The sequence below is a fragment of the Artemia sp. Qi Xiang Cuo genome, chromosome 1, assembly GCF_049724085.1.
Source record: "Artemia sp. Qi Xiang Cuo chromosome 1, ASM4972408v1, whole genome shotgun sequence".
In the NCBI taxonomy this organism is placed as follows: Eukaryota; Metazoa; Arthropoda; class Branchiopoda; order Anostraca; family Artemiidae; genus Artemia; species Artemia sp. Qi Xiang Cuo.
Window position 1 is genome coordinate 38,580,143 of NC_142794.1, and position 15,603 is coordinate 38,595,745.

The following is a 15,603-nucleotide window of genomic DNA, read 5'->3' on the forward strand; positions in this document are numbered from 1 at the left end:
CCTTTTATGTAACTCTTTTATAAATAATTTATTTTAGTTACTATAGATTTTTAACCCAATTAATTTCCTTTAAAATGAGCTATTGAACAACCCTCTACGATGTTCCAGTGCCAAGCTATCTCTGGATACAAAAGAAGAAAAAAAAAAGAAAAAAAGAAAAAAAATATCCCGTTTAGGTAGAATGTTGTAGTAGCTGCCACTTTTATTGATTTTCAATCAAATATATTTACAATGCTGTTCAAGCCAAGTGAAAGAAATTTTACTATGCAGTGGTTTCGGACAATGCGGTTCTAATGGTGTACTTTTTGTTTTGATCTGACTCTTTTTTTAAGAACTATGGGTTTTTATATTTCTTAACATTGGACGTGATCGTCTCTTACTAGGTTGCTAGCTACCGCTGCAACCCGGATTGCTAGCTACCGCTGCAACCCGGATTGCTAGCTACCGCTGCAACCCGGATTATCTCAACTTTTAGTTACTATGTGCCGTAGTTTTTTGTTTACTAGGTTTCAGATATTTCTGATAAAACTTACATAGTCCCCATTTATAATGAACTATGTAGATCCTTTATGTAACTATATCGAAGTGCCTTTTATAATAACTTTATATTCGTTCTTTATTATAATTAACGAATTTATTATCATGTCTTATATGTGACTTATTTTTCATAAGTCTCCGACGATACAATGGTAAGCATACGTGATTGTAACTAGTGGTTAGGATAGCTGGCATTCATCAAGATTGACCATAAAAAGGCAGTTTTTAGTGGAAAAATTGATTCTATTCAAAAAAAAAATATAATTACAAATGACACTAGATCTAGCATCTCCTTTAAAATAAGCCATTGAACAACTCTCTACGATGTTCCAGTGCCAAGCTTTCTATGGAAAAGAAAAAAGAGAAAAAAGAAAAAGATGCCATTTATGCAGAATATCGTAGTAGCTGCCACTTTTCTTGATTTTCCAGCCAATATATTTCCCTTGTTGTTCAAGCCAAGGGACGGTAAGTTTCCTATATAGGAGTTTCAGACAAGGTGATTATAATGCTGTACTTTTTGTTTTGATCTGACTCAATTTTTAGGAGTTATGGGCTATTATATTTCTTAGCATTTGGATGTGATTGTCTCTTACTTGGTTGCTAGCTACCGCTGCAACTCGGATAAAGGATTGATGTATTTCATTATGAATGGGGACTATTTAAGTTTTATCGAATATAGCTGAAACATAGTCAGGATTGCAGTGGTATCTAGCAACCTAGCAATAGACGATCACGTCCCATGGCAAAATAACATACTAAAGGACAACACGGCCAATATTTAAACAAAGAAACAGCGTGAAACCCCCCAAAAAGTTCGTTGGATCAAATAAAAAAGTAAACCAGTGGAATTGCCTTTGCCGAAAACCCAGAACAAAGACCCTGGCTTAGATTGAACTAATTATTTTTAAGTAGTTTTTCTGATGAAAGTAAAGAGCAGAGTTGAAACTTAGAAAGAAAAAATAATTGATTCCTATACATAGTAAATTAAAAGACGAAATAGAACATGGAAGTTTCACAGACGTCACAGTTTTCCCTTAGTCTATTTGACACGGGTTTCCAAGTAATTTGTTGGACATTTGGATTTTGCTGCGGTGATATCCATGTGATGACGCTCATCTAAACTGGAAAAGAGGAGAGTTTTAGTTATTTTGTCCTACACATCGTAAATTCAAAAACGAAACAGTGGGAAAATATTTTATTCTACTAATTTTAACAGTATTTTGTATTTTAAAGATTACTAGTTAATTTGATTTTTCGGAGCAAAAAGTTTTCTTATGTCCCTGCAAGCGACATCGTTTTGTTAAGATTTTGATGATACCCAGTTTATTGGATAATTTATGAGTTTGAAAGAAATAAAGTCTATTAAAAGAAAATCTGGTATAAATTACAAACATTCCCACAAGCGTAAAAGACGAACAGCCAGGGTTAGTACTAGTAAGTGCAGTGGAAGCTTTTTCCAAAATCGGAATTGCTGCGACCTGAAATCTAATTCGCATATTTTGTATATTTGCAGAGAATGTCAAATAAAACAAGCGAATGGCTTTGTTTGCAGATTCACTGGGTTTAGAAAGATAAAATATGTTAAATCCGGACGACTCTCTATTGCACCTTTCCCAGATATAAAAAAAGACCCCAAGCCAGATGATCTTTCCCTGTGGTTGCCGAGTCCAAATGCTTCAATATTAGGCCTCAATATAGACTATTCGATTTATTTTAAGGAAAATAGGAGATAAATTCTTAATTTTGCCCAAGCTGAAAAAGAAGCTGTCCGGCAGCAAAATCCAAATGCCTAACAAATTGCTTGGAAACCCGTGTCCAATGGCTGAGGGAAAACTGTGATGTATGTGAAACTTCCATATTCAATTTCCACTGGACTTGCACCAAATGTGGATTTATCGTGTGCACTGTCTGCTACAGAGAAAACAGTCAACAGAGATTTAAAGAAGATAAAAATCCTTAACTAATCGGGACTCTGGAGGCTGGTTCTTCTGTTCTAATCATAAGCCTCATTTAAAAAAGTCTTATGCCAACTCAGGTTATCACTGGAAATGCGTTAGATAAGGTTTTAGAATACCTGCACTGTATGAAAGATCAATTACGTATTCCTCAGTTATGTTGCAGTTCAGCAGTAGTAAAGTGTGTATCTTCAATTGAGAACAATGATATTTCTCTGATTGATCAGAAACCTTAAGACTTTGAAGTGGCTTAAGACTTCGAAGGGCTATTAACATTTCCAGTTCCTTACTCAATGGAATGTGAAGGGGAGCTTCTTCGAATAGAACTCTACCGTTATTCAGAGAGTCAAGAATTATTTCGAGAAAAGTGGACAAAAGGGAATCCGGTTGTTGTTGCTAATATCCATAGGAATTTAAATGGAAATTTATGGACGCCTCAGTCGTTTTCGAGGGAATTTGGCTTCAATAATTGCACTCTCATCAATTGCTAAACTGGAGATATAATTCAAATGGAACGTATGTCTCAATTCTGGGAAGGCTTTAATAAGTATTCCAAAAGGCCAAAAGATAGTAATAGTCTACCTATCTTTCTGAAGATGGCCTGATAAACACGATTTTGCAGAGTTTTCACCCAGACGTTTTAAAGACTTCATGGAAGCTTTGCCGTTTGGGGATTATACCCATAGAGCTGGTAGATTTAACTTAATAGGAAGAATGCCCGGTTTTTTTAACACACCGGACTTGGGGCCCAAAATGTACGTTGCCTATGGCCACCCAGCTTTACGTGAAGTCGGGACAATCAATCTTCACATAGATATTTCAGATGCTGTTAACGTCATGGTTCATATATCTGTGCCAAAAGACACCCGAAAAGAAAACCTATTAGCTGAGTCTTTCAGCTGCCTAGACCGCGAGCATGTGGACTCAAAAATGATTCATCGAATAAGGGGTAACAAAACAATTCCAGGGGCAATTTGGCATATTTATCATGCCAATGACGCCAACAAAATTCGAGATCTTTTAAACAAAGTTGCCATTGAAAGAAACAAAATGATTGGTGAAAATCATGATCCCATACACGACCAAAGTAATTTTTTGGATTACAATCTAAGAGAACGTCTAAGAAAAGAATACAATGTCAATGGCTACACTGTGGTCCAGTGCTTAGGAGACGCTATTTTCATACCTGCTGGCGCTCCTCATCAAGTGCGCAATTTGAACAGTTGCATCAAGGTGGCAGAAGATTTTGTGTCTCCCGAAAATGTAAGCAATTGCATGAAGCTCATGAAAGAATTTAGGAACCTCTCTCATTTGCATGTAAATCGTGAGGACAAGCTTCAATTGAAAACTGTACTTTATCATGTAGTAAAAGACTGTATTAGTTTTTGCCAACAGAATCCAACTGTTATGGAAAATTGAGTTGTTCTCAAAGGCTTTCCTTTGTCTTGTAGACTAATGGTAAAAAACTAACTACAGGGTTTCAGGCAACGAAATCAGTCAAATACGGCACCATACCCCAGAGAAGCAACTTTTGTTCTGTCTCACAATCATACATATGATGTACTATAATCCAATCACTTTCGACTTCAAATTCTGTCACATTATATGACTCAGTTCTGTTGGTAAATTTCGAAAAGAGCAAACTAATTTTCTTTTTAAAAGAACTGGAAATATTTGTTTAGTGACTCTTCTGATCTAATGCTTTGCTTCGCTCAGACCTTAATGCAGTAATGGACCCGAATTGTCACTTGGATCTTATTTTGTCCTTCTTATTATAATATTGTCCATTTAAAATTTTCTTATTTAAAACGTAGTTTCACTTTGGCCTTAATGTAGCAAAAGTCAAACCTAAATTTGACGTTGTGAATCACGTAATCATGCATAAGATTGTTTGTTTCGATGTTTTAGTTACTATGGGCTAGAGTTCGTTCTATAAATCAAACATTAACATGCAAATTTTTGCAAATATTTGTTACATATAAATCAAACATTAACGTCCCAATTTTTGCCAATATTTATTACATTTTAGTGCCTGGTTACTAACGCGAAAGTAAATGTTTTTTCTTGTTAACTTTTTCAGGTTTAATTTATTTAAATCACAGAAATTATAGACTGCATAATAATTGGGGAGCAAAACGTACCCCAACGTGAATACACCCTTAAAACTGGTCGATCTTTACAAGGCCCTTACTCTCTCGTAATATAAGTTATGACATATGGTACTGATTATCTTTTACATGGACTACCTCTGCTCATTTTACAGCTTAGAAAAGGGGACTTGTAATTAAAATTGTTCATCTGCCAGAGATTGAACCCGGCCTTAGAAACTCACTACAGGGCCGATGCAAGGACCTTAGTAGTCAAGAAGCGTCGTTCATCCGACACAAATACAATTTTTATCTGAATGAGTTTTCTAATTGTCTGTGCCAGCTCCTTTGCTACAATCATTTGTGTGGGAAAGGCAACACTAAGAAAATTCTGGGGGCGGGGGAGGTTGAAGTCGTAAAAATGGGAATTCCCATTGTTTTCCAGTTTTTCCAACAATGGTTTTTCAGTTTTTCCAAAAATGGTTTTCCCGTTTTCAAGGGGCTGGGCCTCAGACCCATATTGGGCAGGAGATAATGCCTGCTACTCATTCCCCTCAATTTAGGCATCCAAACTGAGACTTCAATTTTACACTAAAAAATCCTTATGCAATAAAAATGAAAACCATACTCCCTCCTTGCCCATTCTAAGCGCATATTCATGAATGTACTCTTAAATGAGTGGTTACTCAAAGTAAAGGGGCATTGAGTGGTTACTTGAGTTCAGACTGAATTGAAACAGCATTTCAGAAGGGTTAAAATAATTAGACCTTAAATATGCCTTGAGAGCTCGCTCTCATCAGAATTTGAAGGATCTGCTAATCCCCTACCGCAAAAAAATGGTTTATTCCTATACCAGTGTTCTTCAGACTTTTTTTTGCCACGGTTCAGTACCAGACTTTAAAGTTTATTGCGACTCATTTTATGTAATTTAAAATAATTAGCCTGCATGAAAAATAGCTAATAGCATGGGAGTTTTTACAATTTTTCTTTGCGGCCTTGCAAAATGTCTTAATTGGTTGGACCTCGGTTGTGTCCCGTACTTTGGGAAACGCTGCACTATGGGATACCGAACATAAACGAAAAGGTCTTAAACGTATCAACTCACTCAAATATAGTAACACAAACAATTAAATTCTTCTTTTTTTAACCCTTATTTTCAATTTGGATATTATCTTGGTTGTAACAGTAACTTGCATAGTTAAGATGTAGGCTAAACTTACTAGTAATTTTTAACTGCGAATGCAAAACTGTGAAAATTTCCCCAAAGATCCTGAAGTCCTTAAAAACGAGGGGAATGTCTCAATAGAAAGAACTAAAGTGGAAACCTTATAGTTGAATCAGTGGTGGATCCAGGGGAGGGGCGAGGGGGCGCCCCCCTAACGTCGTCTAACGTAGTGTAATTTACTTAATTATCGCAAGTTTGCGTTAATTAAACTTGCTCCTCCCGCAAGTTTAGCGGATCAACCTATTTTGCCCCCTCCCCCCACCGAAAAAAAAATCCTGGATCCACCCTTGAGTTGAATACCAATAATATACCTAAACCAAAACTATGAGTGAGCAAACCATTTAGCTGCAAACTAGTAAAGAACAAACCACAGCCCAAAGTAGACGGAAGTTTAAAATGTGTTTAAAAAAACGTCTAGTATTGAAAAGGTGCTATTTGTAGCTGGTTCAGAAATGGTAGCTATTATTTCGATTAGTCTTAATAGTAAAATGTTATTTTGAAAATAAATTTACATATATTTTGAAATAGAGCTTGAAACCCCTCGAAAATGGTATAGGAATGAAACAAAAAGTACAAGATTGTCGAAAAGACCATGCAGGAAATATACGCACACTCACCCCCCCCCCTACCGTGACCAACAAGGAAAATCACTTTTATGCACCGGTAGCTCTTTTTCTTCTTTTTCTTTTCCTCGAAGGGCTGGACAGGCACAGCTGGGTTCTTCTTCCTCACTGTCGAAATAGCATAGAGAAACGAGAGTGATATAGCAGGAAATTTTTAGAATCGGATATCATGGACACTGATCAACATCTTAGCCACTTCATCTATGAAGAAATAAAAATAGGAAAGCCCATATGGCAAAGTAGAAAAAAAAATCGTCGTAGCAGTGATGGTGATGAAAAACAGCAATGCTCATTTGTCAAATTAGTACCAAAAAGAAGAAGAAATACCTACCAAAACTTTGCTTCTGTTTTTTTTTTCTTCTTTTTTTATTCTGCACTGATTTTCGCATGTGGGTCAAGTTTTGAACATCTTTTTCTGTCCTTAAGTGACGAGTTTGAGTTGATGAAATTCGATGAAGCAAGATCTGGAGACACCAAAAATAATACAGACTTAGGCGTATTTATTCAGTTTGTCAAAGTGGCACGATGATAGCATTCTGCCACTTTGACAAACTGAAATAGAGCAACACGGCATACCCCTTGTAAAATCGATCAGATTTTATAACAATCAACTCATTTTCTTTCTTAAAAACTCCCTAATATTTCAGTAAAACTACGCTAATGAAAATGATGGGAACGAGAGCATAGTTCACATGAGCATTGCACGGGGTTTTAAACCGTGAGTATAGCCCTGCTCAAAGACTAACGGAAGCTGGTAGAGAAGTCGAATTTTTCTCTTAGAAAACAGCCAACGTCTTCTAGTGCAACTCAGTAAAACAGTAAGGTAAATAATAAGAATATGAGTGTAAATATGAGCAATACTAATTGTCTTATAAATAAATAACATTTTCTTTAGATTGGGAAGAACTTCTTTGGATGAAGCTGAAGGAAATAAATTTTGCCAATAGGGCAGAAGTAGTATGGGTTAGACCCCGGCGCCGCGCCGATGAGGGAAGACCAGCGACGGCGGGGCCAAAAACAGCACGCCGCGCCGCGCCGCCGGTAAGATGTCGGCGGCAAGCCACCGGCGCGATCAATGTTGACCGCAAACATTAATGTTTTCATCAGTCTTTCTCAAATCACAGCTTAAATTTACAACAGATTCGAGCCTATTCATGAGTTCAAAAATTCACAAGCCGCTGGCTGGAAACTGGTCTTCTTCGTTATTCATTAAGAGAAGTAGAAATCTGGTAGAAACGAAATGGCTGTGGCGTTTCAGAACCCTTATATAATACGAGTAGTGGAAGTATCTATTAGCAATGTTTTCTTAACATAAATAATTATCAAAATTAGTAGTTTTTTTTCATCGAGCAATACTGCCTAAAAAACTTCAAATACCGTAACACAAAATTCGTCAGTTATCTGGGTAAAAACTTTGAATATAACTTGAACTTAGAAGCTGAATTTTTTAATAATGCCCTTTGCCTATATCTGTTTTGTCACATTTAAAAAAGTTGAAATGGGCGACTTTGATTTTGATTGTTTTTTTTTTGCTCTTTTGGATTCCTAAACAGCCTTCTTGTATTAAAAACTGGTTTTTAATAACAATTAAAAAAAAATGCATTTTAAAGTTTTTTTTTGGCTTCTTTATAGAACATATGTCATGTAGGCCAAGGCTGAACTGCCGCTTTTTTATTGCTTTTGCTGCTCTTTTGGATATTATTCATTTTGCTTTTGGGGATTCATTCCAAATTATAAACTGGTAAATACCCAATATCAGTCAAATTATAAACTGCATCTAAAAGGAGTAAATTTATCAAATTGAAAAATACATGATGAACACTACACATGAGAACACTTCAATTACAATGAAACAAAAAACACTTAATGGTTTATTCGGTATGAACAAAAATGAAGTGCCAGCTATTTTCTTAGGTAAAAAATGAAAAGCTCATCCGTTTTAAATATAATTAAATGAAATAATATGCAGACTGAAGTAGCTCCAGGAAGATGTTGAGATTTTCATCCCAGTTCGTCACTTTTAATCCAAGCAAAATGTTAGGATTCTTAGTATCAGTTATTGAGTTTAAGCTTTGATTTCCAAATGCTCACAAAAATTACCAAATTTAAGAAAGTCGCAATAACAAGTCACCTGTGGCCAAAATACTCAAAGACTCCTCTTTGATCCCCACCCAGGCTCAAAGCTTCTGCTATGGTCATATCCATGAAATTCTCCAAAGAGTTTCTTTTTAAATTAGCTTGCAAGCGTAGTTAGGGGTATTTAGCCTTTTTTGCTTTTCTTCAAAGCTTTGAAAAAAAGTGTTATAATATTCCAAATGTTACATTTGTTATATTTGTGCATATTTTAGGTAATCATTTGTGGGGTGATCACATTTTTTTAACCACTGTAGATACGTAAGAACGTTGCAACATCTTGTACCCTGAGGTCATAAGACTGTCAAAGACTCCTCCTTGAACCTCCCAAATTGAAAGCTTTTATTATGACTTGGCCTTTTAATGTAGCTTGGGCACTAGACCAAGGGCACCATTGTCACTCGAGTGCAACGTTAGGTGGGGAGGTCGATATCGCTTTCGTCACACCAATTTGTTTTAGTATGAATCCGCCTGGTACTTATGAATGAATGTTTTCAAAGTAAACCCGTTTCATCAATAAGAAAAAAAAACGGGTCGTACGCATATGTCCCTTTCCCTTTGGACGATAAAACCATGCGAGTGCTGTATCAAGTATAACTCATGAAAATCTTGTTAAATTTTGTCAACTTTTCAACTTTTTGGCATCCCTGCTTTCCATAAAAAAAACTAGGTACTATCACTTAAATATAATAACTCCCTATGCCCCCCCCCTCTGGATACCATCTTGATAGGATACCGTCTCTGCTTTAAATAAAAAAAAATTAACTCGTTGGCGCTCCTGCTTTAAAAAAAAATCGAGGTATTATCATTTAAATATGATAGCTCACTACCCCCCCCCCCCTCTGGATACCACCTTGATAGGATGCCATCTCTGCTTTAAATTAAAAAAAAATTAACTTTTTGGGACCCCTTCTTTCAATAAAAAAAATTCGAGACATTGTCATTTAAATGTAATACCTCCCTACCCCCCCCCTTTCTGGATACCACCTTGATAGGATACCGTCTCAGCTTTCATTAGAAAAATAATTTACTTAATAATTAACTAGGTCACTATATGGTTCAAACAAACACGCAAATTAACGTTAAACAGCTTAGTGTTCCTCAAAAAAAAAAAAAAAATGAGGGTATGAGTAAAGGGGTACAAAGACAACAACAAAAATGTCGTAACTATTCAGATATACCTCAAATTATTGGAAAACTGAGTCATAGATTCTCTGTGGCATTCAATCAGATCCAAAGAATGTAATTAAAAGGGAGCGCACACAAAAGCCAAATTAGGCCAGTAGGCTATGAGAAATCGCAAAATACCCAAGACAATGAACAAGTCCTAATGGGGGGTCCTAGGTCTATCAAAATATTTCAATGGTTTCCCAGGGAATTTGATATCATTTTCTTCTTTCTCCACTTTAAATAAAAAAAAATAATCATCTTTTTGGCATCCCTGCTTCCAATGAAAAAAATGAGGTATTATCATTTAAAAATGATATCCCCCCCTATAGGCAGTAATTTGCAATTTATTTATGAATCATATTCTTGGGGTAACTTCCGGTTCAATCTTTAATTCCCCAACCTTGTACATAGCTTAGTGTATAGCTAAATTTTGCCTCAATAGAAGGTTTTTTTTTTAGGGTGGGACGGGGGGTAAAAAAGTTTCAGAAAGAAGATTGTAATTTCTATCCGGCGTTCAACAATTGAGTATTGAACATTATAAAAATCTTATCTAAAAACAGCAAAAAAAAAGTCTGCAAACTTACTATTCAGCTGTAGAAACAAACTGTCGCCTGTCAATTTCAAAATCCAACTGAAGGATGAAGCTGTATAGTAGTGAACGCGTTCTGTAATTCTATTCAACTTGAAACTAAAATTCTTGACTACGAATGATGTAAGAAATAACGATTGGGACACTGCATTCGAAATCATTTAAACTCATTTCATACAGACGATACTTGTTTTTGTCAACATATGAAGAACTGTGTATATTGCAATATTTGCAATTGCATATTGCATCTGTCTGGTTTTTATGCAAAGTAACAAAAGAGACGAAAATAAATGAACAAGAGAGTAGTGAAGAACTGGTATACAAAGGTATGGTATGCAAAGTAATATTTGGCAGAGAAAGTCACTGGTGATAAATCGCTAGGTGTGGCACCATGATTGCGTGATTTTCGGGAAATCAAATTTTTTTTCGGGGTGACGCATAGATTTTCTGGGAAATACCCGAAAATTCAGGGATAGTACTGGCTCTGCTTGATTTCCAATCAGGAAAATCGAACTACTAAACCACACGAGAAGGAAAAGCTCCAACTTTGTGGTTGACGCAATAAAAAATTGCCGCAAAATTAATTTGAAGTCGACCGAACGCCGCCGCCTCTGCCGGCGGTGGCGCGCCTGCGTCGCGCCGGCAGCGTTACGACACTTCGGCGGCGTTCGACCGGGCCTCTTGTCGGCGGCGTTCGGTCGATCCGCCGGCGTGGCGCCGGGGTCTAGTATGGGTGTATGCACCCCGAGAAGGCCCATAGGGCATTACTTTAAGCAGGCCTATATCCCACCATACAAGCGGCCCTACATTCCGAGCGGTGCCCATATCCAATGTGCTATTGGAGTTGCTAGCCCCCATATCCTCTCTCTGCTTTTAACTGGAGCCATACAAGTTTCCTGGAAACAATTATTCTCAACGAAAGAATGCTATTACTTTAAGCGCCCACCTAGGACATCATTACGGGAGGCCTCTTATCTGAACGTCACGGATGATAAAGATTCGCGTAAAGCGTTTCTGTAGCAATGCCAATGATTTCAGAGCGGGCCTATTGTTCACATGATCCTTGATAGAAGAATTCCTGTTTCGTTTGTCAAGTTTTTTGTTCAATATTTGAAGTGAATTTGAAGTGACAAGATATCTAACAAACGTAGTTTTGTTTTGGATTCTCATAGTCAAAGTCATAGATGACGTTATCGTTAACTATATTTATAGATGGTGTCATGTTTTCTTTTCCAACGATACATTTTTTAGCTTCTAAGTAGTTTTCCATTGATTTTACGAAATTTATGTCTGAGGTGTTAATTGAACGTGAGACCCACGATCTCCTATGGTAAAAGAACGACACGTCACTCTACTGAGCCAACAAGTCATTAATGAAATTATCTTCAAAGAAATACATTCTAAAGCGATCAGTGTATTATTTTCCGGGACGTAGGCTAACTGGTGTTAAGCGTCCCGACATCGTAACAAGGTATTTGCGCAATCGATTTCTCAATTGTATATATGGTACCTGTTATCAGTGATCAGTTTCCAAGCTCCTTTTTTGGCATCATCCCGAGAATGTGCATACACGGTGATTTGAGATGCATACCTGACAGAAACGCCCTTTTGATGGTTAATGAAATATATTTCGATTTCCAAAAATTGTAATATTTTCGACCAAACCCATTGAATTTATATTGACATTGTGTTATAGGTGTTTGCATATGATATATCATCTTTGGTTTAAAAAAACACCCCTCCCTACTAGCCATTCTTGAACTATTGAATTCAATCCGTGAAATATTTTTGAAATTGGACCTTCGGGGGACGGTAAAGAGACATACGAAAACTAAAAAGTCATAATAACTGCCTACGGGTAGTTTGAGAGCTTAACCCATGAGGCGAATCTTAATCATTTTTGATTCTGAAACTTTGTTTTGACATAGATTTTTTTCTACTTTTTTTTCACGTCTTAAAATCACATTAAATATACTTTTAGCCAAAAAGTCACCTGCGATATTTTAAAATTAAAAAATGAAAATGATATAAATATGTCTAAACTATAAATATAGTTTTTCTATTAGGAAAATAATGTTTGTAGTAACTTTTCTTTTTTTGGACTGAATTTTTTGGACTTGGAATTTTTTCATGCTGCTGTACCAGTGGTACTCTATGGCTGCTCATCGACACTACATAGTTTATTTTATATTTTTAATCAGTATTTTTGTACAATGGAAAAATTTTATTTTTAGACTGGTTTTTTTTTTAAATTTTTTCATGTATTAAAGATGGTGCATAATCTTTGGTGAACATAGTTTTTGGATTTTTCTTATGCGGCCACCCCACTGGTACTCTATGGTTGGTCATCGACACTACCTAGTTTATTATATGTTTTGAATCAGCATTTTTTTTTGTACATTGGAAAGGATAAACACTTGCATCATATTAAAACAAAAGTGAAGATGAAATATTCCAAAAAACGTGTGCACAGGATAAAGTTATTAATGTGTTCAATGCTGACAAGGATAAATATTTGAACTATGAGACAAGTATGGAGATGATATTGAAAATGTATGCGTGCATTGTCATGACAGTGAGAGATTAAATTCCTTTGGAGTATCGAAAAAATTCAACTGCGTTGATGGTGGATATGCGAGTTACATTTCCAGAGAACCTAGTGCTCAAAGATAATGTAAGTCTGAAACGAATAGTTTTATGAGAAGGGCCAACTTCTTGCCTATTGTTCTGGTAGCACATTAGCCGTTGATACATCCCATCTTTATCTTTCCGGTATTTGCATTCAAATGAAAGTAAAGGAGAAAAGAAAGGCATTGCGCTGCACTAGTGTAATAATACATATCATGTCTATGTGCCGAAACTGCAAACTATGTAAAAATAATGTGGTAATAGACAGTGAAATCGAAAGTAAAATAAAAAACGCATTAACAGAAAGCCTAAGAACGGGGCTCTAAAGATGAATTAATGAAAAACAAAGCACCTACAAACACAACTACTATCATCGATGGCATACCAACCGATACGGTCAATGAGCTCAATAATACCAATGATGAAATGTGTGATGGTTGTGACTGAATCCATGCTAAAACTCATGTATGATTCAAAAAATGGAAAAGTGACATGTCAAGAGAAAATATAATGAAGTATTTTATGGAATAACCTCCAAGCATTCATTTTTTATGATACGTAAAATTATTTCAATAAAATATTTTATACATTAATTTATCATATCTCCATTAATTTTAGGATATGGTAGCAAGTCTAATGTTTAGAAGGTTTATTAATATCACCATGGAAATAAATGACAATTCAAAGAAAAGCAAAGCATAGGTAAATGTTGCTAGCATCACCGACAGTTTACCATCAGATGCAGTCAATGAACCCAATTAACAAATGGTTCTGTGAAGTGAATATTCTTGGAAGGGTGCCAAATAAGACGATGCTTGGTTGTTTTTTTGTTCGTGACATCAAATACTTTGCTCAACTCCTTACTACTGACATCTATTAATTTACAGTGGTAGAAGGTGGCGATTTTGTTTTCCTGTCCACGTACTACCCTTTTGTTTTTCATTAAAGTTATTGATGGCATGACAAGTGATTTTTTACTTAGATTAGATGATATTAACTGATTTTGAGTTAGGTTCGTTTGGGTTCAGTAAGTGTGACCACCATATAAGCGGTGCCCAACATTCCTATGACAGCGAGCAGGTGTTATAAGAGAATGACCGTCCAAATTATTGCATGCAGTTTCAAACGGCCGATCTGATTTTACCATACTTCAGTGACGATGAGGATTTACCTTTATTTTTCAGTGAAATGTGCCTTTAAATACGAGCGTTCAGGCACAGAGTACCCATCACGTGATCATTGATAGAAGAATTCCAGTTTCGTTTGTGAAGTATTTAGTTCAATATTTGAAGTGAAATTGAAGTGACAAAGTATGTAATAAACGTAGTTTTGTTATGGATTCTAATATACAATTGGTAGAGATCTTTTCTTGCTCTAATGGTATCGAGTCGATTACTGATTATTGATAATTGATTATGACTATAACCTGCCAGGTATCATTTTTTTAAATGTAATGGTCATAAGCACACCCTTACTGGATTAAGTTCAAGAACAAGGTTTAACGGCGATTCCTCCAATGATGCCGACTACATAGTTTAACCCATAGATGGCGTTAATGTTAACTATAGTTATAGATAGTGACATATTTTCTTTTCCAACGATACACTTTTTAGTTTCTAAGCAGTTTTCCATTGATTTTATGAAATTTACGTCTGAGGTATGAATCAAACCTGAGATGCATGTTCACCTATAGTAAAAGAACAAAAATGTTAATCGACTGAGCCAACAAGTCATTAATGAAATTATCTTCTTAGAAATACATTCTAAGACAAACAATGTATTGTTTCCGGGACGTTGGTAAACCAAAGCAAAAATAATTGTTACAAAACACAAATACATCCTAGACAATCAAAAATTCTTCTTACAAAATGCAAAATATATATTACGAAACAAAAATACTTCATACAAAACAAAAATAAAACCTAAAAAGTCAGAGATTGTTCTTACAATGTATAAAATATTTCTTACAAAGAAAAATACTTCTTAAAAGCAAAATACTAATTCTTACAAAACAAAAATACATCCTAAGAAATCGAAAATTCTCATTACAAAATACAAAATATTTCTTACGAGACAAAAATAATGCTTACAAAACGGAAATATATCCTACAAAATCACAAGCTTTTCTTATAAAATACAAAATACTTGTTACAAAACAAAAAACACTTCTTATAGAACAAAACAAAATAATTCTTACAAAACAAAATGCATCCTAAAAGATCACAAATTCGTCTTACAAAATAGAAAATAATTCTTACAAAACAAAAATAATTCTTACAAAACGAAAATACATCCAAAACAATCACAAACTGTTCTTACAAAATACAAAAAATAATTCATATCGAACAAAAATACATCCTAAAAAATCAGAGATTTTTGTACAAAGTACAAAAATACTTCTTACAAAACAAAACAATGCCTCTTACAAAGAAAATTTAATTACTACAAAACAAAAATATATCCTAAGAAATCACAAATTCTTATCACAAATTACAGAATACTTATTAAAAAACAAAAAATAATTATTACAAAACAAAAATACATCCTAGTCAATCAGAAACGATTCTTACAAAATACAAAATACTTTTAAAAAAAATTCTTACAGAACAAAAGCATATCCTAAAAATCAGAGGTTGTTCTTAAAAAATATAAAATA

At 35.2% G+C, this 15,603-nt stretch overlaps 1 protein-coding gene and 1 pseudogene across 1 annotated transcript; both read left to right on the forward strand.

The window, feature by feature from the left end:
* The first annotated feature begins 1,874 nt into the window (after positions 1–1,874).
* On the forward strand, positions 1,875–2,803 carry LOC148956284 (lysine-specific demethylase 3-like; annotated as a pseudogene).
* On the forward strand, positions 2,747–3,911 carry LOC148956285 (lysine-specific demethylase 3-like; the record flags this gene model as incomplete). The annotated part of the gene is given in 2 exon segments (XM_089090244.1): positions 2,747–3,087; positions 3,089–3,911. Coding segments are annotated over 2 exon segments (1,164 nt in total), but the record flags the coding sequence as incomplete, so codon positions are not given.
* Between the last annotated feature and the right edge of the window lie 11,692 nt (positions 3,912–15,603).